The sequence below is a fragment of the Fundulus heteroclitus genome, chromosome 14 (genome assembly GCF_011125445.2).
Source record: "Fundulus heteroclitus isolate FHET01 chromosome 14, MU-UCD_Fhet_4.1, whole genome shotgun sequence".
Classification (NCBI taxonomy): Eukaryota; Metazoa; Chordata; class Actinopteri; order Cyprinodontiformes; family Fundulidae; genus Fundulus; species Fundulus heteroclitus.
In genome coordinates this window covers 17,449,740-17,476,649 of record NC_046374.1, presented here as the reverse complement: position 1 = coordinate 17,476,649, position 26,910 = coordinate 17,449,740, and the positions used below count along the sequence as shown (strand labels likewise).

Genomic DNA, 26,910 nt, shown 5'->3' with positions numbered 1-26,910 from the left:
TTAAGAACCTCAGAAAAACATTGAACATTTAAAATATTTACCCAAATAGATCATATTCATGCCCTTGATCACGGTAGAGTGTGTTACAAAGCACTTGTGACAGTTTTTACGTCACATTTATGTGAAATCATGAAGACCAAAGGTCAGAGCAGACAGGCTGATGAAATGGTCGTGACGTTTGAAGCAGAGTTAGTTCATGAATCAATGGCCCAAGCCTGGATTATCTCACAGAGCTCATGTCAATTTGTCGTCTGAACGTAGAGGACGGTGTGGGACACCTGGAAACCTACCGAGCCCTGACTGTCCATCTAAGCCTACCGACCAGGCCGTAAGCCTTCACCCCGAACACGGTGTCCCCAAAGTGAAACACGGCGGTGGCAGCATCATGCTCTGGGGATGCTTTTCTTCAGCAGGGAGAAGCAGATCACGTGGATGGACTTAAATACTGAGCAATCCTGTGAGAATCATCGTGTGATTTATATACATAAAATGGGATTTTCAAAATTTTCTTCTAAATAAGTACCATGATGGGACTGAGCAGATGTAGGTTTGAAATATTGCTCCAATTCTTTAACGTTCTGGCAAATATTGCATAAATACCAAACTTTAACTCCCAGGAATAACTAGCATCGGTTACGTCTCGGTCGGACTATTGAATTTCTTTATTAGCAAGATATTCCAAACTTATTCCAGCAGGTCCAGAATGCTGCAGAGAGGAGATTAAATATTTCTCCTATTTTAGCTTCAGCTGAGAAAGTTGATCAACCTAAGCCTAACCAACAAACAAATTACATTTTTTTGTTTCAGACTGAGCTTATAATATTCATAATAATCATTTTCAAACCATTTTGACTCAAACTACCCACAGCAGACTGCCGGGCATTGCAACATACACGTATGCAAAGAATTACCAAACAAATCTTTCTGTCTGGACCTCCATAGTGGAACAGAAAAAGTTGCTGCTCTTTGCATCAGCGGTGTGAATATTTTCTGTCCCATAAGCGAAGAGAGCGGCTTTCCTCACCGCCCTGCTTCAGACGACGGGAACGTGCTATGAACACTGCCGCTGACATTTGAGCCGAGCAGAGAAAGGGAACCGCCGGCAAAGCGCCCGCCGAGAGGGGGACGACACGCGGCTCACCCTCGGCTCCCGCCAACAAATAATTCATGGCGCTAACATTTACTTTGTTCAAATGCAGCGCGGCCTTTATCTGCCGCCCTGTCTGTGAACCTCAAAGTGCCCGTCTGAGGTGAATGAAAAGCCTAAGTGAAGGCCGGACGCTGGCGCTGAAAGTATGAAGAGGCTTTTAAAGTTTTAAAAGCGGACGAAAAAAAAAAAAAAGACGTCGGAAAAGCGCTCTGTGTGCTGAATGATAAGAAAGTATGTAAAGCTGATAACTTTCAAGCAAAAACAAAGGTGCGTGCGGCTCTTCTCACGTTCCACATCTTTACTTTAATAAAAGGAAAACAAAACCGAGAAACCCTGTTAAATAAAAAGATTTAATAAACGAGGGAAGCAAAACATTCATCCCTAACACAGAATCCAGTTTTTCCATCTGATGCAAAGAACAAAACAGCCATTAGCGCTGAACCTCTTCACCCTTTCAGTCCGCACAGCTAAAGAGCTAATTAACAAAATCAGTCTTTAACTCGAAATTATTTACATTCAGCTTGAAAACCAACTAAAAAATAACGTGTTTGCAGGTAATTAGGGGATGCCGATCCAGTCAAAAGCTCTTTAACTTCTTTAGAGGCCTGGTGGAGGGTCGAAGGTCGTCCTCTCCGTGGGCGAAGGTGCAGTTGTGCTCCTGCAGGGGGCAGCCCTGAGGATGGTGGCCGTGAAACCAGCACAGACGAGTTTTTAGAGCGCCGGGCACCGTGGGCCTCCTTTGGCTTTCTGCCTTGTCCCTCCAGTCTCTGATGTAGACCGTCCCCGCTTCAACTGAACCAATGGGGGTGAGAGAGAAAGATATAAGAGCTTTAACATAAAACACAACCCGAGCATGACGAGCGGACCAGTTCTTTATGTTTAGCTGCTTTCAGACAGCTTAAAACGGTGCATGCTAACAGTAAGGAGTGCAATGAATCTGTGGTGACAGAGCCTTCCTGATGTGATGTGATGCTTTAATTATTTCCAGGGGGAAACCAGTGCAACCAGGAATTAATTTACAGCTACAGACATAAAACCCTTTCATTTGGAACAGACCTAGAAGCACACGCATAAAATCTGAGCCCAGGGTTTCTGTACGTTTCATACGAATGTCTCCTACTTCTCCAGAGTTCTCCTTTACAGGCATGTTAAGTTATACAACACAAACGTCTATTATGAACTAGAGCAGGCAGCATTTAAACAAGGATCCTGGAAAAAACAGAAGACAGTGAGGGAAGGAAGGAAGGAATCAAAGAAGGGGAACATAATTTACAGTAGGATAAGGAAATTATATCATATGTTTTAATACCCACTTTATTATTTTTTCCCTACTTATCTGGACCAGGAGGGACAGAGCGAGGACATATCTAAAAGTTGCAGGACGTGGACTAGAGTTTGAAGCCCAATTCTTAAAGCTTTACGTTTTAGGAACAGAGAAAAAAGATGAATCTTGTCAAATTTGTTATCAGAAGTGAAATTCACTAATCTTTGCTTGTTTTGATTTTAAAAAGCAAGTCAAACAATGGCATAAAAACTCAGAAACCAATAGCAAGGACTAATAAAAATAATAATAATAATAATAATACATTTTATTTCAAGCGCCTTTCAAAACACTCAAGGTCACTGTGGGTATTCTTCCATTATGTTACCCTGAACCTTTAATAACCAGTAACTTAATCACCCTGAACCCCCAATCTCACAGTTTAAAAGTGTTTCCACTGCAGGGGCTTTTTATGTGAGATGTACGGTGGCCGACAGGTGCAAACACGCAGCAAACGGCTGAACGCACTGCAGACACATGAGCGATGGAGACTCCAAAAAACGCAAAAAACAACTGGAACAGAAAAACATTCACAAGACAAACGCTGTAATCATTGAAAAAAAAAAAAAACGGGGCAAAGTTTAAAATGCTGCAAGTACCAAAAAAAAAAACCTGCAAGTTAAAAAAAAAGATGCAAACTCGCTTTACGAAAGTGCACCGGACCACAAGGGGGAGCTGACCACCAAGTCATAAGAGACCAAAACATCGGTTAAAATCATTAACTTGATGCCCAGAACAAAGATAGAGGGACGGAAGAAAAGGTCAGTTTATGTTCACATTTTGTTTAGACACACGTTTGCAATCTTTTACAATATTATAGAAGATCCGACTATTTACACAGGTAATATTAGCTCCCCCTAGGGATCTTCTGGCACTCTTCCATTTTGTAAAGTGAGTTTGCAGCTTTTATAACTTGCTTTTATTTTTGGTAGTTGCAGTCTTTTTCATTTTGCGTCTATTTTCTATGATTGCAGCGTTTTTGTGTGTGTGTTTGTGTTTTGAAGTTTACATCATTCATGTGTTAGCAGAGCGTTCAGCCGTTTGCAGCCCGTTTGCGTCAGGATAATGTAAAAATAAATAAATAAATAAATAACAGAGCAGTTTTCTAAAATACATTTTTGCTCTACTCTGGTTCATGGAAAAGGTTCCTGAAGTGGAAACAGATCTTCAGATGAAAACACTCATATATATAACATTAATGTATGACTGCCTGTGCAAAATCTCAACAGCAAACGGGCTTAAATCGGAGCTCAGTTCTTTCTGAAGACATTTCGACACCTATCCAGGAGTCGTTATCAGTTCTGGTGGCTCGCACTGAGCAACCAGAACGTTATATCTTCATAAATGTATGAAATAAATATTCACTCCTAATGGGATATTATTACTACATTATTACTTATTATTACATTACTAAATTATTATTACAAATTACTTATTATTATTATTATTATTATTATTATTATTATTATTATTATTATTATTATTATTATTATTATTATCATTATTATTATCATCACCTGTGTAATAGTTGTTATTACTTAGAAAAAAGGTAAATTTTGTGAAATATTTTGTCCAGAACATATTAAATGACTCCTGGAAGACATTTGGCTTAAAACCTTTGTCTCCAGCATACCTCTATCAAAGTAGATTAGATTTCCAGTTATAGCCGTTTTCAAAACTGCCTCTAATTTATTGCAAATGGAGCTGAAAGAAAATTGTAAATTCTCAAATAATCAGTCTCTGATGGACAGTTAATATTCATGTCAGTGATACCTGAACAAAAAAAAGGCCTCCTAATTAAAATAAAAAGCCAACGTTTGCCCTGAATGTACCTTTAAAGACTTGGTGGTTGTTCTTCAGCAGGGTCTGAAGGCCTCCACACTCTTTCTTCAGGAGCTGCAGGGTTTCCTGCTCCAGCAGAGCCGCCACCTCTCTCACAGAGAGGCTACCTGAAGAGGGTCGAGAAAGGAGAGGTTGAAAGATTTTGGAAGACAAAGAAGCAGGAGGGATCTCCGTCAATGCAGCATTGATGAAAATGTTTATGTCTTCCTTCGGGGATGGTCAGGAATGTTTTTGTTTTTTTTACAGAGTTGAGGACGCAGCTGAGCAGGTCGATGTAGCCCGCTGCTCTGAGAGCAGCTGAGCTTCTGTTGAAGATGCGCTGAGTGAAAAGTGTGATCAATGCTTTATGGGGAGCGGAGACCAAACGCCTCAGTCGCTGTTCTTTTCTACTGGCTGTCAGGCATGGAAGCCCGTCTAGTCCCCATGTCCCTGAGACCAGTGTGAATTTCCCCACTGCTTTTTCAAAGGGCCGTTTCAGAGCGCGAGCTATTATGTATTATGGACATGGTGTGTAAATGGAAATTCAAAAAATATTAAACTTTAAAAAACTTCTTAAAAAAAAAAGGTTTTCAGAGTTTCACAGCTGTTTTCTCAGATTTTATGTGATCAAAAAATATTTTTTTCTTATTTCATATTTAATGTTTTCAAAAAGATATTTTAGTGATTTTATAATTGTTATTTTTTTTATTTCTCTTTTTCAGATTGAGTTTTACGAATTGCATTATTTTCAAATTGCGTTTTACAGATCAATTCTCTTCACTTCTAGGGGCGGGCTTTCCTACGGAGTGAGGAGCAAAGACACATTTCTATTGGTCTGCACGAACGTTAGCAGCATTTTTATTGGTCAATGTGCATCAAGAGCGAGAAGTGAGGAGAACGTGATCTGAAAAACTCAATTTGAAAAGAATGCAATTAATTAAACTCAATCTGAAAATAGAAATTTGAAAAATATTAAATTTGAAAATATAAAATCTGTAAAAAAAAAAAAATACATTTTATTATTATTTTTTTTTAGAAAAATAAAATCTAAGAATACAAAGTTACTCTCAAAACTTTTTTTTAATTTGGACGTTTTGTAAAGTTTAATTTCTGGATTGCATTTTTTCTAATTTCTTTGCTTGCAACAATAACGGACCAAAATCCACTCCATAGTTGTGTGCGTCTCCTCTCAGACACAAACCTTAAAGGCTGCACAGCAAGCAGAGAGAAAGTTCAGCAGTGAAAGGTCTGAGTTCAGCAGATTATGAGGAGATGAGCGCTTAATTTTTAGGCTCTGTGGAGCGGGTTTTGTTTTTTTATTTTGTATTTTTGGCGTTGCCCTTTTCTCCACCCCAAGAGAATTCAATCAGAGCTGACCTTTGGTTTAAACAAATGAAAATCCCTCTCCTCTTTTCCCTGACATATTGGAGAGGCGCACACCGCTAGACTCTATAACTATAGTTGAACTCAATCTGCAGACAAGTTAATCGGGTCTTCTTTGCTAAAATCCACAGCAGCGCTTCAAACAAACCAAGTAGATTACCAAATATCTGAAAATCCTGGAACTCAACTATAAATCTACAACTTAAATCTCCAGGACGAAGGATTTGGCTGTTTGGAAGTGATTGCTTTGCCACCAAAAAAATAAAAAAAATACAGTTTTCAGTTGGTCAAATAATCCCTGAGACATGCAAGGAGCTCAGCTCAGCCAAACGCAGAGTGTGAAACTCTGCAGACTGTCGTCCTGCAGCTCAGACGCCACAGAGCTCCAAGTTTAATATAATATCAATACCCTGCTTAGAGCCGGCCTTTACTGCCTGCGATCCTAATGGGGATTAATGGGAGGAGGGGGACAGCATCGACACCTTGGATCCGGCTCGGACCAAGAACGGGTGCAGACGATTATTAATGGTTTGGCCGGACTCGCTTAGGGTTCAGCGTCCCAAGAGGGAAAGATGGCCAGGAAGTGCTTGCATGCACACTGTGGACCCATTTGTTTAGACGCTTCAGCCAATCACGTATCTTGCTGAGCATTAAAAAAAAAAAAAAAAAAAAACTACCTGGTATTGGTAAGTTATATTAGAAGAGCTCAGCATCAATGTCTCCTGGACATCAATCTAACTGAGCAACATTAATTAAAGAGAGTAAAGAATGTTATTTGCTAACGGGATCAACCAATTAAAGGCTAATGCCATTTATCAACACCCATTTATACCATTCTTACCCTTTAAAATTACAAAAAGAAAATGTCTGATATCTCAGTTTTGAAGACCTGAACAAGATAATGATGTCAACATAGCCTTCATCAGTTTCCCAACAATAACCATTAGGAAGTCAGACTGAACTTGCAAAGGGGGGGAACACAGAGCCTCTCCCTTCATAACGCAGACGGTACATTTTAGTGCAGAACCTGGACTTTCCTGCAACACAGTTTTTGTTGCCTTGTAGCCTTCTACACCGGAATCAACAGCAGTTGTGATTAAATTGCAATAAAATATTATAAATCAGCTGTGGACTTTAAAATTAGCATAAGCTGAACTGTTCTGGCAAACTGCCAGGTAACCCCTCCTCGCTGTCTATCAGCGAGGAAGAGGAGGTGGAGCTGATCTCCTAGCCAATCCGAGCGCACATGACGCAGGTAAAGTGGCGGGCGGGGCACTGTTGCTTTTTGAGGTTGTAGCACAGGCAGAATCCACCTCTACAATCAGAGCGACTGCGCAAAAACAAAGCCCACTACTAAACCGTGAAGGACAGCCAGCAAGCACCTCTCTGCCTTTAAATTTGTTTAGTTAAATAATTTAAGTGTCTCGTTGACTTTGATCAAATAATTGAACAGTCTGTTAATATGTGATGTGGCCAAGGGGGAAAAAAGGAGGATAAAAAAGAAAGGACAGCTTAAAAGAGAGGGTGCGTTTATTGGTGGGGGGGGGGGGGGAAGTATGCAGATGTGTATATATGAATATATGTAAGTAAATATGTATGTTTTACTATACAAGTACATTAAAAACAATTCATTTGGTTGAGTAATACATATTTTTGGGTAAATTATCCTATCAAAGTTATGTGGCTAATAAATATTGACTAAAACTACTTTGAATATAAAAAAATATTGATTGAATACATTTGACTAAATGATGTTTGTTTATTTGGTTGAAAATATTGGTTTTTGTATGAAAACATTTGCTCTAATTTAGTGAAAAGCTGTTATAGGATATATTCTCATTTAAAGGGGAAGCAATTTGTTTTCCTCAATATATTGAAAGTGATTTCATGTATTCATTTTTTGTTAATTCAATGAACGGTGGTATTTGTCTATTTTTTTTTTTTTTGTTTTGTTTTTAAGTTTGTTTCCGCCAACTGCCTACTGTTAAATGAAAGTAAATTAAATGAACTTAAGGCTGTTCACTGAGGGAAAACCAGTTGGAGACGTCAATGTAGAGCCTATCCCATTCATGTGTGGAACTGCACAAGAAAGCATACAAGAACCTGTGAAGTACTATGCTAATGTTAGCATTACATGCTAATGTTAGCATTAGCATGTTGGTTAAAAATGTAATACATCAATTTGTGATTAATATACCTTTGTAAACTACTTTTAATTCATCACATTACTAATTTCCACTGCACTAAACATTTCCTTAAACGTTACTGTTTGAAAAGAAAAACTAGCTTTAAACACAACTTTAGATTCACTCCATCATAACCAGAGTGAAGGGGGGCATTTAATTGTGATACAGAAGTGGTAATTTCCACGATCCATATCAGGAAATCAGATTGGAGGATGCCAGAGTCGCCCTACGCTCAATATCCAATATGGCTAGCTATATAGCATTTACCCTAATTCCTGGAATATAAGCCCCGACTTTTTCATGCGTTTTGAGCGGCAGGGCTTAAACAACGATGCAGGTGATTCATGGGGCTTTACGGGCTAACGGGCTTTATGCCGTCAAACCATTTAGCTTTGTCAAATAAGACCAAAGAAATTTGCGAACAGGTCACCGTTGACCAATGAAACTATTTGAATGAAATCCAATCAAACGCGCTCACGCTAAACCCTTCAGCTCAGTCGTTTTGCACTTCTTTCCACACACCGTTATGATAGAAAACGTACAAAGAAATGCAAATAACGCAGCTTTCGAGTTAAAGGCGATCGTTCTGGCTGTGGAAGAACGAAATGCAGCTGCTGCACGTAAGCATCAAACGAATCTATAGTGAGACGTTGGCAGCATGAAGAACCGACTCAATGCAAAGGGACAACAAAAGCCTTCAGAGGTAAGAAAAGCTGATGGCCTGAACTGGAAGACCTTCTTGAAGACTGGATGATCACAAAAGGAAACAGACCGAGGCGTTTCCTCCGTGCAAAACCAACTGAGAGTTCCTTTACTGTCTGAATTAGCCATAAAATGGGGAGAAATAACTTGTTATCAGCTTGTACTGCTATTATCAGATAGCAACTCTAACCATTGGAGAATCCAATGACTTTGTAACCCTGTATAAAGACTATCTGCCTCTCCGGCGATGACAAGCAGCATGACTTGCTCTCACCGGCCTCTTTTTACCGTTTCAAGCTGAAACCCTGAGCCTAACCAGCCTCACATAAAGCGTGCTGAGCAGAATAATCAGAGGCAAAACAAAAGTGATCCTGGCATCATATAGTTGCCTTTGTAGCGACGCCTGGATCTGCCTCTGTGGTCCCTGATTCTTGTTTGGCTGTGTCGAGGATAACTCTGTGTGGACACCCTGGTCATTTGGACCATAGACGTTTCTTTTTAAAAGAAAAACAATAGAAAAATCATGGTTTGATTTCTCTGATTTAATGCTTTGTTGTGTTTTTTTTTATTTCAGCAACGGGCTAAATTCTGCGGTTCTGATTGCAATCAGAGACGTGACGCGGGCAAAAGATGCTTGATTGCTGCATTCGCGAACGGGAACCATCTTGTCTCCCTGAAAGCCAAAGCCATCGCATGCTTTACACTTGATTCACGGGTCAATCAGGTAGCATTTCCGTCAAGAATGTCAATGAGCGTACCGAGGCTACCGTCTCAAAACGCAATTTGCATTCCCACACGCTTGCTCTTCACATCAGCCGTCCCTTAAAATGGGATCGCTCGGCTAAACTTGGGAACGAAACAAAATTCTTGTTTTCAGTTCATATAGTTTCCACTTTTATTCAATTAAATTTCATTTATATGGCGCCAATTCATGAAACATGTCATCTCAAGGCATTTTAGAAAGTCAATTCAATCAGATTATACAGATTGGTCAAAAAAACTTTCCTATATAAGGGAACCTAGTTGATTGCATTAAAGTCCCGACAAGCAGCATTTTATCAGAGTTTTTATCCCCGGACCAGCCCCTAAAGCTAATACAACCACATTTGTGGGGAAAAGAAAAAACACATAAAAGCACCAAATGTTTTTTTCTCTCATAAACAGTTGGTATAAAGAGGGATTCAAGGTCTGAACTAGTTCAGCGCCCACTCATGGAAGCCGTTTCTGTTGAGCACGGCAGTGTTTTATTAAGGTATTCACCTATAAAATCCGTCCAAGCTGACGCCCAGAGCCGCAGAGGGAACAGCGTGTTCGATGTAAACCCCCCTCGTTCTCAGCGTGATTACATAACAGCGTGAGCCGGGGCAGCAGCGGAGCGCGCATGAATTAATTATTCGGCCCAAAGTTACGGCGTCCACCTTCCCTCGTCAGCTGGAGGCTTTATTTAAGGGTCGTTTGTAGAGATGTGCCACACAGAAGCTGCAGACGACAAGGAAAGTGGTTTTTAAAAAGGAAAAACGTCGCAGTTATGAAGAAACAGGAAGGTCTCACCTTAAAAAGAAAAAAAAAAAACGGAAATATGATGTTCCTTGGTAAGAACTTATAATGGAGATTTAATTAATTACCAAAAATGTGAGATCTGATTATCAGATCAGCATTATTTTTCAATACGTGACCAGTTTAGTAAATTATAAGATTATTTTCCAAACTTTTCCAGCACACTATGCTATCGAACCACAATACAGAAAACACAATAGTTACAACAACAATTTTCTGATCTCCGTTTAATTTTTACCTCATTTAGCCAAACAGGCCAAATTTTTCCACCCAATTTAGGGTGATGATTATAAACCTTTGTTTATCCAGATATAACCTCATTGAAATTTAAAATCTCTTTCCCAAGAGGGAGCGGGGACGACAGCAGCCTCGTTTAAAAGCGTGCCTGAGCAAATGGTCGGCTTGTCTCGCACTTGAGCAACCTGTAGTTTGGAGCGCTGCTGTTTTCAAGCAGCAAGCACGTTCCCCGGAGAGTAGAAACCCCCCAATGTATGCAGATATGTGCACACACACACACACATAACAAATGCCATGAAACGACTGGAGCAGCAACGCGAGGTTTTCACACAGTGCAGTTCGTTCCAAGCTACGTACGGGAGCTTTATTTTAAATGCATATATTCCCTCGAGGCAGCGTGGGAGCCTAAAGAAAGCCGAACCCCCGAAGGCCTTTGGCCAACTCCGAGCGCCGTCACTAAAGCCTGGCTTGTCCCGAGTTTACTCTTTGTTTCTCACGCGGCGGACAACCGCTGGAATACCTCGGTACAGAATGCATGCTCATGCATAAACCATAGACGGTGGTGCATTATTCATCCAGTCACAGCCTCCCTTTTATTCCCCTCTCCAGCTTATGCTCGGCGCCGTTAATTTCTGCATTTACAAACTAAGTGAGGATTTGCCGTCTCCAAAAAGGTGATGCGTGGGCGGTGTGGGAGCTAAACTTTCGGCGCTCCGCTCTCTGAAGCGTGCGGCGCAGGAAGGGGCGGGCGGAAGGCAAGATAAAGAGTTCAAAGCACAGCGGCGCCCCACACCCCCCGACTGGATGGGGTGATGAGCTGCAGGAAAAAAAAAAAGAGGTGACTCCCACAAAGCAGCAGCAAGGAATATTATTTAAAGGTAGAGACACGTGATGCTGCTGGTAGTGCTTTAACAGATGCACGAGCCGAGCCGGCTTAAACGCAGGATCCAAGTTCTGCTTCACATAAAGACTAGAACACGCTGCCTGGTTAAACTGGTGCTCTGACATCGACCAATCAGAATCCTCCTCCGTTTATATATTCATATGTTGTATTCAGTGGCGGTTCTAGACCAAATTTAGCAGGGGGGCCAGGGTGGGGCCAGTGTTTTTTCACAGGGGCACAGAACAAAAGATTGGGGGAAAAAAGAAACTTAACAGGTCAACATTTCATCGTTTAATATATTAAGTAAGCCAAAGAGCCAATTGTGGCTCTGGAACTGCAGGTTGCAGACCTCTGATCTTTTCTCAATACAGCAGGAGCTTAACGTGAAACAGCTTAATTTTAAATTATTGTTTGTTTTTTTTATATACTTATTTTTTTATTATTTTGTTATTTTATTATTGGGTAAAAACATAAACAAAAAAATACAACTGATCCAAATGACCAGTCAGTCACGGTATCTTTGTCAGCATTTATCATCGTAAGAAATTTAATATAATGTTTTTAGTACAGGGGCCAGGAACAGTTCTACAGGGGTACAGGCCCCTGTTGGCCCCTGTCTAGAACCGCCCCTGGTTGTATTCTGCAGCCAGCTCTTTCGTTTGTTGAAAAAGGGGAGATTTATTTCACTAAAAACGGCAAATATTAAGCTAGTTTTACGCGTCAAACAGAAGATAACCAAACGGTGCGTTTAGCAAATAGAGACGTACGGCTCTCTGCCACTGAGACCTGGTCTTGTCGCGTTTAGATGAGATTAGCTTCATCGAGGGGCCTTAGAGCGGCCGTCTGCCAGTCAGAGACATCCGGCCTCATTTTTACGCTGTTAAATGTTTGAGAGATTCAACAAGTCACCTCGTTGAGATTCAGATCTGGGCTTTGACTAGGCCGTTTTAGGCCTTTGCATCTCTTATTTCTCAGCCAGTCCTGGGTGAATTTACAGGCGTGTTTAGGGGTCATTATTACATTCCAGGTTTTTTGAGTGTGTGTTTTTTTTTTTTTTTGCACAATGACAAAGACATTTAAAAACCTAACTGTATCCCGTCCCTGCTTTTATTAAATGTAGGCACAAGCTCCTTCCTCGTCACAGTGTAGCTATTTTAAGGTTAAATGACCCGGCCCAGCTGTTTTGTTTTGTGGTTGTTGATGTGTCCTGGTTTACCTCCTTTGTTCCAGCCGCCGGCAGACGTCCCCTCAGACATTCCCAGCAGAGCGGTGGCGACCTTCAGGACGACCCGGTCCACAAAGTCCCGCGGTAGAGCCGCGCAGTTTCGAACCGTTTCGACGGCGCTTCTGGGCTGGAAACCGTTTTCCAACGCGCTCCCGGAGGTGCCGTCGCGCTCGGGGCTCCCGTGGCAACAGTCGCCATTTTTTCTGACGCCTGACCTTTGCGCCGCCGGCCCGGCGGAGGCCCGGCGGCTCTGGATGTAACGCGCCCTCCTCTGCTCCAACTCGGGCTCCTCGGACTGCTCGTAGCTCCGCGACGTTCCCACCAGGCACACCTGAGAGACAGACGCTGAATGTCAACTCTCCTTAAGGGCGCAGATGAATATAGAAACTCAGATAAGGACAGATTTTTATTTTTTTTTAAATGGGAGTTTTGGGAGATATTTATGGGGAAGAAAACACAATATTTAGCTTTTCTGACTAAAAAAAAAAAACATGGGGATGCCGCTCTAACGGCATTGTTGGCGTTCGCCCTACAATAACTACAGAGGTGGGTTTTTGTCTATTTTTCCTTTATATGAAGAAAACTGAGTTAGGTAAATGCATCTGAAGGTGCATCAAATTCATACTTTCTGTAAAGTGATCATGTTCATAAAGTAGATTTCTGCCCTACTAATGCGGGCGAACATTGTTTCTCTAATCACACAAGCAAAGCCTTAACAGGCCCGTTTCTGTTTCAATAAAAGCAATCCTTCAATAGTAGAGATGCTGAAATTGGCTTCTGCTGGTGGGATGCTGCGTTCAAGTTGCAGTCAGACCTCGGACATTCTGGCTTCTGATCAGAATAACCAACGGCAATGGCCGCTCAAGTCGATCTTCCTCCTCAGAAAGTCTGAGAATTATTTTAAATCCCAATTGTCGGTTGCAACACTAAGCTGTGATAAAACATGTTTATTTTACAAGACATTGTCGTAAGAGTGCGTCTAAAAATCAAAGTTACATGCAGCAGCTGCAACTCTGAACTGAGAAAATTAAAAGGTGGTGTTTGCATGTGGAAAGTACAGCTTTAATCGACGTTCGTACGAAGTCCTACGTACAAAACAGCTTTCCTGGCTGTCGCCATATTGGACTCCTAACCTTTTATTTATATTTTGGAAACGCAGACTTCTGCGGAACGCCGTTTACTCGGGCGTTACATCATTCCCACTTCCTGGTTCCTACATCAGACGTATAAATGGAACGCAGCATGAGGCAATAAGTATAAATGGCCTCATGCCTGAATATTTAATATTATTTTAATGATGTGCATTCACTCACTGAGTCAATCAATGTTGTAAAGCACATTAATGTAAATCAAAGTGAAATCACACTTGACGTGATATTAGACCTTTGTCATTTACAAAACAGGAAAACCTCAATTGTCCGTTTTCCATACTTATCCAGAGCCGAAAATTATAAAAAAACGAACCCCAGACTTTTCAAGGCTACGTAGGAACCCTGAAAACGTACAGCCCTGAGAAAAAGTGTTGAGTCTTTCTTAATTTTCTTGATATATTCCTTGTAAGAAAACTTTAGGATAATCTTTTAAACTGTTTTTGAACAGTTTTTGAACAGTTTTGCAATCTTTCAAAAATACACAAGTTGCTTCCATTTCTTTCACTTATTCTCTTTTTAAAAAAAAATCACAAAGATGAAGTTTGCTCAGAGCAACCAAGGCCTTCTTTCACCCATGTTTGTTTATCACAGTTCCTGCAGACGTCCTGTTGGTGCAAAGAGCTCCTGTACAATAAAAGGGTTCGCCTTGCCTTTGGTGGCCCACAGCATCATGGAGCCTCCACCATGCTTAGCAGTGAGCATAAGGTGCTTTTCCTGCCTTTTCATGCTTTGTTTCACGAACGAGCCAACTAGAGCGCCTGTGGTTAAAAAGCTCCCGCTGAGTCGGACCAAAGCAGGACGCTCCAGTTAAAATCTGTTGCTGTTAGCTAAACTCCTACGGTCTACGTTTGAGATGGTCGGACAAAGAAAGAAGCACTTTTCTACTTTTCTTTCCATCATCATAACGTTCCCACTCTGAGTTAAGGCCATAAAGACAGTAAAACATCCTTAAAAGGTTGCTCAGCGTATTATTAATGCGGGGCATTAATGAAGATGCAGATCACTGCATCTTCAGATAACACAACCGCGTCAATTCAAGATATTGTGCAGCGCCGTAAAGCAGGATCACCGGATTGCTTCTGTTTGTTTCACCTTCCTCCTGATTGCTCTCATAGCCTCTGACTTACGACGATCGGCATGCTCTCTTGTGTTTCCCGTTTTGCAGAGCGGGTGAGAGAAACGGGAATCTTTTGCACGTTTCCTTTACTGTGGGAAACGTGAATTTATTCATTACTAATTCAGTGTTGTTACCTGCTCTGAACTAGCGAAAAATGTTTGATTTAAAACAAATAACTTGAGTTCCCATTAATTGTGCCGTTCAAGACGATTATTTGTTAAAGCGGCCAAATGTTTCCTAGATTTTTCTACAATTTTCAGCTGAGGCTGCTACAGGTTTTGACCTGCCAAAGACCCGAGTAGGAACCTCGTTTCTATACGCTGCACAGATCAGGTTCGCAGGCTTCCCACCGCCCACACAACCACCTTCCTCGACTCGACGGTATTCACCGCCCCACGGGGCTCCACCTGCTCTCTGGACACCTACACGTTTGGTGGAGGGTATTCTCAGGCAGTCCTCCTCCGTGTCGAAGCCACACACTCGGCTGACCTCCGCGATGAAGTCGATGTACTCCTTATACTGAGACTTCTTGCACTGGCGCCTCTGGTACTTGGCGTAGAAGTCGAAGAAACAGCAGGGGAGGACGAAGAAGCGGCAGGAGTAGGACGACCTGCGGCGCGGGAAGAGAGAAACACCGTCGGCGGGTTTCCAGAAAGCACAGACGCACATTTTTAAAGCAAACGGGCGGTTCTGATGGGATTCAGGTGGTCTAGAAAAGCAGCAACAAAAGTGACGGCCGCCTCAGAACGGAAGCTCAACGGAGCCCCCAAGTGGTGGCTCCTACGCAGACCCCGTTCCCACCGACACCCTGGCACATCACCGTCTGGTTATAATGTTATTCTGGGGGAAAGGGAGAGATCAGCTGGCACTTCTGGGTGTGATTGTGTTTGCATGATGACTCGCCTGGCCGCTATGACGGGGATCCACGGCGTGAGCTCGTCCGAGTGGTTCCCAATCAGCCAGTCCGTCCCCGGGAATAAGAAGCTCTCGCTGGGGGTAATTGCTTTTTCCTAAAATAGCAGAAACCAGTGGGGGAGTTGCAAATTGGCATGGTTTAATGCAGAATCACTCAGTGGAAGCTATCCAAAAAAGAAACTCTCTTCCTTTCCATCCTCTTAACTAAACCCAGTGAAGTCCACTGTCTCTTTTTCACGTGGATTTTCTCGCTGACATATTGCCCATATTGCTCCCCCCCCCCGAATCAACGTTTCTGTGAGCACGGTCTAATCAACGGGTGGGGAAACGTAAGCAAGTGGGTGGCAGAGTTGTTTGTGTTTTCATGTTTATATGAATCTGGAATCAGCAACATGACAGATGCTGACAGATCCTGAGACCAGCGTTGAGTTAGAGAAAAGCTGCTCAGTCTCTTTAATCGCTACAAGAACACCTGGTTTTAATGTTTTCAGGACCCAACGGCTGACAGCTCTTACAGCAGTGACAGCTTATCCACAGATTAGTCCTTATCGCGTTTTAAAAGACATGTTTAAACGGCCATTTGTGGCTTTTTACTGAGCTGCTTCGATGACGACTAAATGAGTTTAAAAACATGGCAGATTTATTTCGCCGGATGAAGGATCCCTGATAAATTTAGTCTTAGTTTACACAATACAGAAATGCAAGAAGAAAAAATATTTTAAAAGCGCAAAAGTAACTAATAGAATGACATGACGTGGTAGAAACCAGTACCAGCTGATATAAATCATACCAATAAACTTAGAAGTATAAGAAAACTAAATAATAACTGTACATGAAGAACGAGTGGAGATTATATAATCACGTACCGAAACAAACGAAAGTAACGTATAAAACAATTTTATAAGAAATATTTCAATTTCTTTGTATAAAAGTCCAAATTTTATTTAAATGCTCAAATTCTCCAAATGATGTGCTTGTTTACTTCATTATAAACCTCTAAATACAAAACTTTACTATTAAAATGAACTGAGATGGATGGATGGATGGATGGATCGATCGATCGATGGATGGATTGTAAAATTTTCCATAACAATAGATTGTCATCCTTTAATAAATTCATTTTATATTGTGACTCAAAATGCAGCATCAACACCATTTTAGGAGGAAGAGCTCAGGATTATTTTGTTTTATTTTTCGCTAAATTGAAACAAAGTGATAAATCTGAACATGAGGACATGCACATCGCTTTCATCAAGCTCATCTTCCTCACCTCCAGCAGGGTCTGAGGTCCGTACATGTCCCAGATCTTCCTCCTGCGGACGTCGATGCCCTTCCCTGGGTGCTGCAACGCGAGGTGTCAGCACGGTCAGTATATATATATATATATATATATATATATATATATATATATATATATATATATATATATATATATATATATATATATATATATATATATATAAATATATATATATAAAACCACCGTCACATTGCTGCATGCAACGTTAATTAAAGCGCCCCGTTGTTTGCACCATCAGGTTGGAGGAGATTTAATATTCTGAGACCTGAGTGAGACCTGGGCTCAGATAAGCACCATGTCACTGATCAGTCTGACAGGAGGCTGGCTTAAAATCACAGAGGAAAGAGGAAATGTACTGAGGATACAGCTCTGTGTTGCTTTAGTAGCAGCTCTCTAATAATGTCTCGACGTCTGGATCCATCAGATTCGCCGACTTGAAGGAAACGCCTCCTAACTTACCCCTTCATTGGTCAGTATGTGAACCAGGAGGCCGTTTCCACAGCCGAGGTCCACGAAGGACTGTGGGGCGGTCAGACTTTTCACGGCCCGTTCCTCGGCCCACAGCACCTGCAGCCACAGCGAGATGGGTTTAAACATCAGCAGCTCTTAATCAGCGTCATATAATAAGTTTAGCGGGTGCACACTGCAAAAACGGATCTAAAAATAAGTAAAATGTTCTTAAAGTTGGTGCGTTTGTCCTTGATTTGAGCCAGTAAATAAAATTATCTGCCAACAGAATGAGTATTTAGACCCCTAAAATAAGATAATTAGATAGACTGCACTTTAAATAAGATGATGGAGATGAATTGTTCTTATTTTAAGTGCAAAAATCAAATTCCATTGGCAAATCAGCTTATTTACCTGCTCAAATCAAGGACAAATACACTCATTTTAAGAACATTTTACTTATTTTTAGTTCTGTTTTTGCAGTGTAGCGTGACGCCTGCCGGCACCATTTCACCTCCCTTCCAGCATGACGTACGATCTGAACCGCTGGCTCCATCGGCCAGTGATTGGCTCAGATCTGGACAGAGCGTGTGCACAAGAACACCGCTCCGATTTTAGCAGTCTACCATATCTAACTCAACAGCCCCGAAGCCGCAACCGGAGAATGACACATGCCTGTTTGACGTACGACACGGACAGCTTCACTGCAAAAACGGAACTAAAAATAACTAAAATGTTCTTAAAATGAGTATATTTATCCTTAAATTTGAGCAGGTAAATAAGATGCTTTGCCAATGGAATAAGATTTTTGCACTTAAAACAGGAGCATCTCATCTCCATCATCTTATTTCAAGTGCATTATATCTAATTATCTTATTTTAGGGGTAAAAATACTCATCCTATTGGCAGATAATTTGATTCACCTGCTCAAATCAAGGACAAACGCACTAATTTCAAGAAATCTTTACTTATTTTTAGTTCTGTTTTTGCAGCGTTTTAGCCGAGAGAAGACCCACCAGCAGATAGGTAGCGATGGCGACGTCCTCAAACACAAACTTCTCGGGGTCGGTGACCTCAGGCCAAACCTGAAAGCTCCCAAAAAAAATAAAAAAAAAAGGGGAAGGAGAAAGCAGATGAGATCGCTCAGCAGGCGCAGACGGGACAGACGGCACCGGCGCCTCGGCCTCTCCCCTCACCTGGACCATGCTCTTGTACTTGTCCTTCAGCTGCTGGTACGTGAGGCTGTACTTCTCCACCGGCAGCAGGGACAGCGTGCTTCTGAACTCGCCGGCTCTGCACTCCGCCGCCCAGCGCGCCAGCTTGGGCAGCAGCTCCGACGACAGCCAGCGCAGCTTGGGATAGGCCACGCCGTCGGCGAACCAGCCGTCTGACGTCAACGTGTGCAGCTCCAGCGTCCTGCAGACCACAGACATATATACGTAGACGCGTCATAGGGCGCAGGTTCGCACGTCAACGTCACCGCCATATTGTATGTGGCAAAAAGAAGTTGAGTTCTGTTATTGTGAACGTGGATCAGAGAAGATGCCTCATTCCTGTGCTGCAATAAATACACACACACACACACGCATATATATATATATATATATATATATATATATATATATATATATATATATATATATATATATATATATATATATATATATATATATATATAATTTTTTGTATGTGTTATGAATATACGGATCAATTTGTTAATTGATCTAAACATTGTGGTCTTCGTTATTTCATAAAACCGTTATTTCATAAAACCGTGTCACATGTGAACCTTTAGGAACAGACTTTTTGGGTGAGTATTAAAGAGGTAAAATTAATAATATGAGAAAAAAAAGTCCTAGGTCAATAAAGTAAAAATAAACAAACAAACAAACAAACACAAAAGTGATAATGTTATGATAAAAACGTCATATTATGAGAATTAAGGGGGAACATTTCCAGAATAATCACAGTTTGCAGAATTATTTCACTCCTGGAGTAGGCCAGGTTAGATTATTTTAAATATTTTTATTCTTTAGGAGAATAAATTCAGGAGAATGAAGCTGAAGGGATACGAAAATAAACTTGTAACATTACAAAAAAAAATACTACGAATACAAAGTATATTCTGAGATTAAAGTCCCTCTGATACTGTTTAAGTGACTGAGTAACTGCAAATTTGCCACATTTAAGATGGCGGACGCTCTGACGCATCGCAGCATAGGCAGGACCCGCCCAATGACGCGTCTACTCTTATATTATGTCTATGCTGCAGACGACCAACAGAGACCGACGGCCGCCATATTGGAAGGGGCGACACGGAGAAGGCGCCTCGTTCGTGTGGCGCGCGGAGTCGTACCAAACGGCTCACGGTGCAAACCGGGTGCACTGGCATGACCTGCCGCTGGTAAGAATGAACACTCGTGGTTGTTTTTAATTCGTCATAACTGTAGGAGCCTGAATCAACATTTTGTGATTTTCTTTGTATGCATTATGGTTAATGTTTTGTGTTTGGTTTTCTTGCTATATTTATTTGTTTGTTGAAATTATTAGATATTATTGGTAATTGATATTAATTTGGGGAATTTGAATATTTAACAATTGTGGACATTTTGTTATTATTTTTATTACTTTTTGATTTGAGGATGCATATGTGTCACCTTTGAAGGATGATGCATCATGGGAGTTTGGGGTTTTTGGTTGTGGATCTGACAGAGTGGAGCCAAATGGTTTTTTTGACCTCTGTCGCCCTCATATTTTGTATGTTTGGCACCCTTTTTTTTTGTTTTTTCCATCTATTCACTAAAACGTTTTTAAATGCAATAACGTCTCCTTGGATTATTTTTGGACCAATCATCTGGACAACTTGGTGGGATTGTTGAGGGCGCAGCGAGTCAGGCCGGCTGCACTTGTTTTTGAACTTTACAATAACCTTGTATTTATCCCTGCGTGCTGCATTGATTCTCCTCATTTGCTCATCGCGCGCATGCACAATAATGTACTTTCGGTCAAGTGGTCATGTTGTGGTAAATAAGTGCTTCCTTTGCTAACAAATAGAGCAATAGCAAAGTGTAAAATACATTAAAAATTTATATTTTAAGCCAACAGGACGGGATCATTTAATTGGAAAACCTTTGTATGCGACCAGAGAGAGCTGGGGAAGAAGTTCATTAAGTTATATTACGTGACTAGGGCCCCTCTAAAACATTTCTGAAAGAAACAGGCAGCCAGGGGAGGGAGTACAAGACTGGGGCGATGCGTTCAGGCTTTCTTATCCCCCATCAGCAGACAGGAGGCTGAATTTTAAACCAGCTGAAGACGATGAAGGGAGGGACCGGTCCGTCCAGCTATGGAGGGAGTCGCAGTCGTCCAGTCTGGACGTAACAAAAGCACCAGTAACTCTCTCAGCGGCATCAGGAGGAATAAAAGCTGGACTGGACTGTTTATTGAATTTAAGGTCTGCATCCATCACACTGCCACCACCTCTAAACTACATGGCGGCGGCAGTGTGATGGTCTGGGGGCCGCTGCGCTGTTTCAGGACTCGTTGTGATTGATGACTTCTGGCGTCTACCGTGACAGGCTGGAAAAAGCCCACTGCAGAAGACGGACTCACCACTGCTCACTGCCATGGCCGCAGAGCCTGAGCTGATAAATGTTGCCTTTCTTAAAGGACGCCTTCCCTGCTGCCGCGTCCTCCTCAAAAGGAAGAAAGGTCACAAGGTGCCTGTTGGAGTCTGCATGAGACGGACAAGATCAGAACCTCACAGGAGCAAGAAAGAAAAAAAAAAAACATCAGCTCAGTGTGAGCTCTCACCTTCAGTGGCGCCACCAGGGGGTGGCCAGGGGTGGCCATGGCCCCCCCGTGACATGTCCCCCAGGACATGGTCAGTGTAAATTGTAGTAGCATCAGTTTAGTATTTCATTCCATGATGCACAGCCGGTGTTGTGCGAAATTCAGTTCCCCCCTGTGTCGGGAGCGCGCATTGCAGCCGTTTTCACTGCGCTTCTACTTGATTTCTTGGTAAATAACTCATATAATCATGTCAAGGTTGTAACATTCAGTTTAATCGGCAGCTGTTTACAAAATTGTAAAATAAAAATAAATAAACAAACCTCTTCTTACGCTGTTATGTGTTATTTTAAATGGCAAGATAATTGGTGTTTTTCCAACTCTTGTCACTTAAGCCTGACAACTAAAAGTCACCAAACACAGTATTCCAACACGTAGTGTGTATTTATGATTTTACATTGCTGAAAAAGGAGGATGGAAACTGGTTTATAGCAGAACACAAAAATTAAGACTTCCTGAAAAGACAAGAGTGCAGACTTCCTGGTAAATCCCGTTGTAATGTAAAGTATGACGGATTACTGGATTAAGGAAATTTCTAGTATACTACATGCTATCACACATAACATTTTTTGAGAATTTGGAACCGGTTGCTCTTTCCCAAAGTTTACGGGGGGAGGCGGGGAGGCGGGGAAGGGGATATAATGGTTATTTCAGCTGCCTGAAAGACCGCATTTATTCATTTTTATTTTACAATTTTGTAAACAGCTGCCAATTAAACTGAATCTTACAATCTTGACATGATTATACGAGTTGTTTTACCAAGAAATCAATTAGAAGCGCCGTGAAAACAGCTGCAATGCGCGCTCCCGACACAAGGGGGGAACTGAATTTCGCACAACACCAGCAAGGCAGCCGCCCTTGTTGACCTTGCATCACGCTTTTATTTGTATCTGCCACCAGTATCTACTTCCCCTTAGTAATTGTTTTGTTTTTCAATAAATTAATAAATGTGCACCTTATTCCTAATATAATTACGCAAAAAGTAATTGTTGTTCAACTCAAAATGTTATTGGTCTATGCACATTAGATCATTAGTAACATTAAAAATCAATCAATCAAACCAAAAGATGTTAGTAGGCGTTTCCTTGAGTCTTTCTGACAGTTTTCTACAGGCAGCTTTACAACAACAGTAGAATAAAATCCTGAAATTATGAATTTTAGTTTCAGTGCCACTGCTCACCTTTCAGCACCACCTCCTTCTGCCGCTTCCCCCCGTAGCTGTTGACTTTGGGGATGAATGTGCGGACAGAGGAGGACCAGGATCTGTGCTCCTGGTGTGACGCTGAGTCTCCGCCGCAGAGGAACAGAGACACGTCCCGGAGCAGATCTGCGTCCCCGGCGTCCAGCAGCGTCCCCAGGTCCTCCGCGTCCACGTCCCTGCTCTCCGTCTCCGTGGCTCCACAGAGCCGCTTGTTGACAACATGCGGCTTCTTCAGCCACACCTCCACCGCTGACCAGAAGCCCTCAGGAAGACTCTGACAGTCCGGGGCAAACTTCACCTCTGCGAGTTTGGGCATTTTCTGCTGCACTTTTACTACCGACCATGCGCTGCCGGTGGCTGAATGGAGGATGTTCGGCTGCTCCGGTGGAGATGAGTGGCGTTAAAAAACTACCTTAAGTTATAAACCTGCCATGTTCCTTCAAAGGAAGCTCTGCTAGGTTGTTATTCATCCCTTCTGTTCATTGAAAAAACAACATTTCGGCTTCCTGTGCCGGAGTTCAGCGGGCGTGTTGTTGTCGCTTTTTGATGACTCTAATGCAGCGACAAAAGAAGCAGAGTACAAAGAATACACTAGAGGGCGCTGTTTATCTGTGGTGGGCTCACACATGGCAGCCAGCGCTGGATCCGCTCAGTTTAGTTGCCTTTTTTTTAACCATACTCCCAAGGAAACCTTTGATACAAAGCACAGAATATTATTTACACTTACACCCAACATAATGTGGAAATCCTGTCTCAGAAATGTTATATATATTTCTTAAAAGAAAATAATTCTTCAATTCTTAAAACAAAAAAAAGAAAAGAAATATATATATATATATGTATATATATATATATATATATATATATATATATATATATATATATATATATATATGTATATATATATATATATATATATATATATATATATTGCTATTCTTAAAAATAACTATTGTTAAATTCTCAAAAGAAAATAAAATAAAAAATAATTCTTCAATTCTTAAAACAAAAAAAAAGAAAAGAAATATATATATATGTATATATATATATATATATATATATATATATATATATATATATATATATATATATATATATTGCTATTCTTAAAAATAACTATTGTTAAATTCTCAAAAGAAAATAAAATAAAAAATAATTCTTCAATTCTTAAAAGAAAAAAAAGAAAAGAAATATATATATATATATATATATATATATATATATATATATATATATATATATATATATATATATATTGCTGTTCTCAAAAGAAAATTATTCTTATATTCTTAAAAGAAAAAAAGGAGTGACGCTGCAAAATTAGCCCATGCATTTGTTACTTCATGGCTGAGCTATTGTATAACTATTGCTATTTACCATCAGGAAGTCCACAAAATGCTGTTAAGCATTGTCATATTTTCCAGAATTCTGCGGCAAGAGTTCTGATGAAAGATAAAAAGAGAGATCATGTTTCTCTATTTCAGCCTCCCTCCATCATAGGTCTATGATGTAAGTTAAATCAAGACTGGAATTTAAAATTCTCCTTCTCATGTATAAAGCCCTTAATAATCCAGCTCTGTCATGCATCAGAGACCGCATTGCTATTGGTGGTTCCTAGAGTCTCTAAAAGTAGAATGGGAGGGAGATCCTTTAGCTATCAGGCTCCTCTCCTGTGGAACCAACTCCCAGTTTTGGTCCGTGAGGCAGACACCCTGTCTACTTTTAAGACTAGGTTTAAAACTTTCCTTTTTGACAAAGCTTATAGTTAGAGTGGCTCATGTTACCCTGAGCTACCTCTGTAGTTATGCTACTATAGGCTTAGGCTGCTGGAGAATGTCAGAACCTATTTTTCTCACTCTGCTGATTTATCATACTATTTTCCAATTTTGCATTATTTGTTTTTATTTAAACTTTTACCTTTATGTTCTCTTTGTGTATTTGTCTCTTCGTAGTAGGCTGAAATATGTGTAGCAACAACTTCATGTTATAGATGTTACGGTTGGCCCTATTTGTCAGTAGTTAACCGTGTCTCTCTTCTCTCTTCTAGAGTTATTAGCTGAACTTTTATTGGGACTAACTGTATTTGCTTTCTCTCATCCTACTTTCCCCCATCTTTATGAGGCATTGCTGCAAAGCTGAAGACACAATACAAGCGACTGACCACTATGGCTACATGCTCATCCAGGATGAGCGAATGCTGAAAGTTGCTAAATGCCAATGACTTTGTTTCTTATCTCTTCTAGAATTACTTTAGATTGGAGCCTAAAGTTTTGACTCTTTAAGACATTTTAACCTGCTTCATGTTGCCACACAGGGTCTAGGTAAGTATAAGTGTGTGCATTTTATTTATTTATTTTAGATTATACAGGCTTGACAGTAATCAGATGTACATGTGGCTGGTCAAAAGGAGCTATACAATGTGGTTAAACACAGGTAAATCAAGATTTAAAAAAATTATGGAGTTTCCTTGTACACTTTATAATATGTCACATATTTTATGATACCAGTTGCATATTCATTGTCATTTTCTTCTCCTGTAAGTAAACCGAACTGGGATTAAAAGAGTTTGGTGTTGAGTGCATGAATCTACATGTCTTCAGGCAAAACAGTATCCAGCTACCTTTGTGCAGTGTTTTAATACAGAATTTCTTATTTCAGGAGATATATGAATATTACTTTAAAACTTGTAACAAATATGTGAATATATATATATATATATATATATATATATATATATATATATATATATATATATATATATATATATATAGATAGATAGATAGATAGATAGATAGATAGATAGATAGATAGATAGATAGATAGATAGATAGATAGATAGATAGATAGATATATGTATCTTCATGGATTATCTTATTACTGTTTCATTATTTTTACAATTAAATATCATAATAATGTCATATATTCTAAGTGGGACCACAGCCCATCCTGGAGGCAGATCTTGTACTTTTTTTCTTGCTTGTGTGGTTTTAGTAACTTCGCAGAGGTTTCATATTTCTTTCCTCGGAACATTTACGAGATCCACAGGAATGTTTTCTGTTCAGGTTTCTGTCATCGCATGTATTCCACATGAAACCCTGAGTTTCATTCAGTGTAAGCTGATGCTGAGAGACAAAAGATTGTAAACACAATTAGACATTCTCCTCTTCAGCCATATAGGGACTGTCAAACGCACCATAGCTGCTTTTATTAGGAATACATGTCTAAATCTAATGCTTAAATCTTTCTTTAAATTATTGTTATTGTTTATTAAATGTTTTATTTTTCTTCAGGACACCAGATTCAACACTGCCCAGGGTCACGTTCATCTGTCATGTTGTCTCTGCAGCAGCTCAATAAGTTGTTTCAGTCAGAAAATTGCTTGAAAGAAGTGAAAACGGATCCTTGAGACCACTCCTATTTGAATTGCAGCTCCGCTGACATCCTTTGTGTTTGTTAGGTAATTCAGGCCAGGAGCAGAGAGTAGAGTGTTGGAAAGATACTGTACCAGGAAGTGCAAAGTGTGCTGCCTGGTGTGCATTGCTGTCTGTGAAAAAAAAAAGAAAGAGAAAAAATCCTGCTAAACTCGTTTGGCAACCGCAGGTATGACAGAAAGAGAGATAGCCAGAAACCTTTGCATTTGACTCACTGCTGTTGGCAAGTTTTGTTTTTGTCTAGATGTAATTAAACAGAGAATAAAGCTCCTTTTTGAATAAACCTCTTTCGTCATTCAGATTTAAATGTAAGTAATTAAGATGTAAGTCACATGGCAGACAAAACAAGTCTGATGTGTCTAAACAAATAATCCAAGATAATAAACAGGCTAAAAACAGAATTCAAGCAAGAACGTTTTGGATTTGTGTGTCCTAGAAACTCTTGTGAACGAGATTATTGATTATAATCACTCTTTTTCTTTTTAAATAAAAATTTAAATCTCATCTCAACTTCACGTTCCAGATTACTGTCCAATATTTAACCCGTCCTAAATCTAGCTAATTGCTGAAGATAACAGTCTGAACACTATGCAGATGCCTTTTCTTCAGGAAGGAAGGGTTAGACTTTCCGATGACTCCTTGAACTGTTTTACTCGTTTCAGTATCGCCATTTTCATCAGCCTTATCAAAACTGCTTCAGCACTGAGAAGTGATTGGAACTGAAGGAAAGTGTTTTTGTTGTTTATGGGGATGTTCCCTTGTGTTGTGTTGTGCTTCTCTAAAACTGATGTTTATGAAGGATAATCCAACGTAATACTTTATAAATTGATCAACTAGTGAGCTAACAAACAAGTAAACATTTACTAGAACTGTTTTGTTATTGTTAACTGTAATCCAAAAGGCTCTGCCACAAATGCATTTGATAGTACAAAAAGGCTTTCCTGGAGTAATGATTATGTTTTTTACAGTGCACCCTGTTGAAAAAATAATAAATGCCTTGCAACACGTTGATCTGTTAATAAATGTGCTTTCTC

The 26,910-nt window shown here is 40.4% G+C and overlaps 1 protein-coding gene across 1 annotated transcript; it reads right to left on the bottom strand.

The window, feature by feature from the left end:
• Nucleotides 1–1,422: 1,422 nt before the first annotated feature.
• On the bottom strand, nt 1,423–22,994 carry trmt44 (tRNA methyltransferase 44 homolog). Its single transcript, XM_012874776.3, has 11 exons — nt 22,425–22,994; nt 21,008–21,128; nt 18,592–18,811; nt 18,412–18,480; nt 17,408–17,515; nt 16,919–16,990; nt 15,637–15,743; nt 15,160–15,343; nt 12,457–12,796; nt 4,304–4,420; nt 1,423–1,942 (listed from the first exon to the last, which is right to left on the bottom strand). Exons 1-11 carry the CDS (start codon nt 22,759–22,761, stop codon nt 1,728–1,730), a joined length of 1,890 nt encoding a protein of 629 aa, XP_012730230.2. The 5' UTR covers nt 22,762–22,994; the 3' UTR covers nt 1,423–1,727.
• Between the last annotated feature and the right edge of the window lie 3,916 nt (nt 22,995–26,910).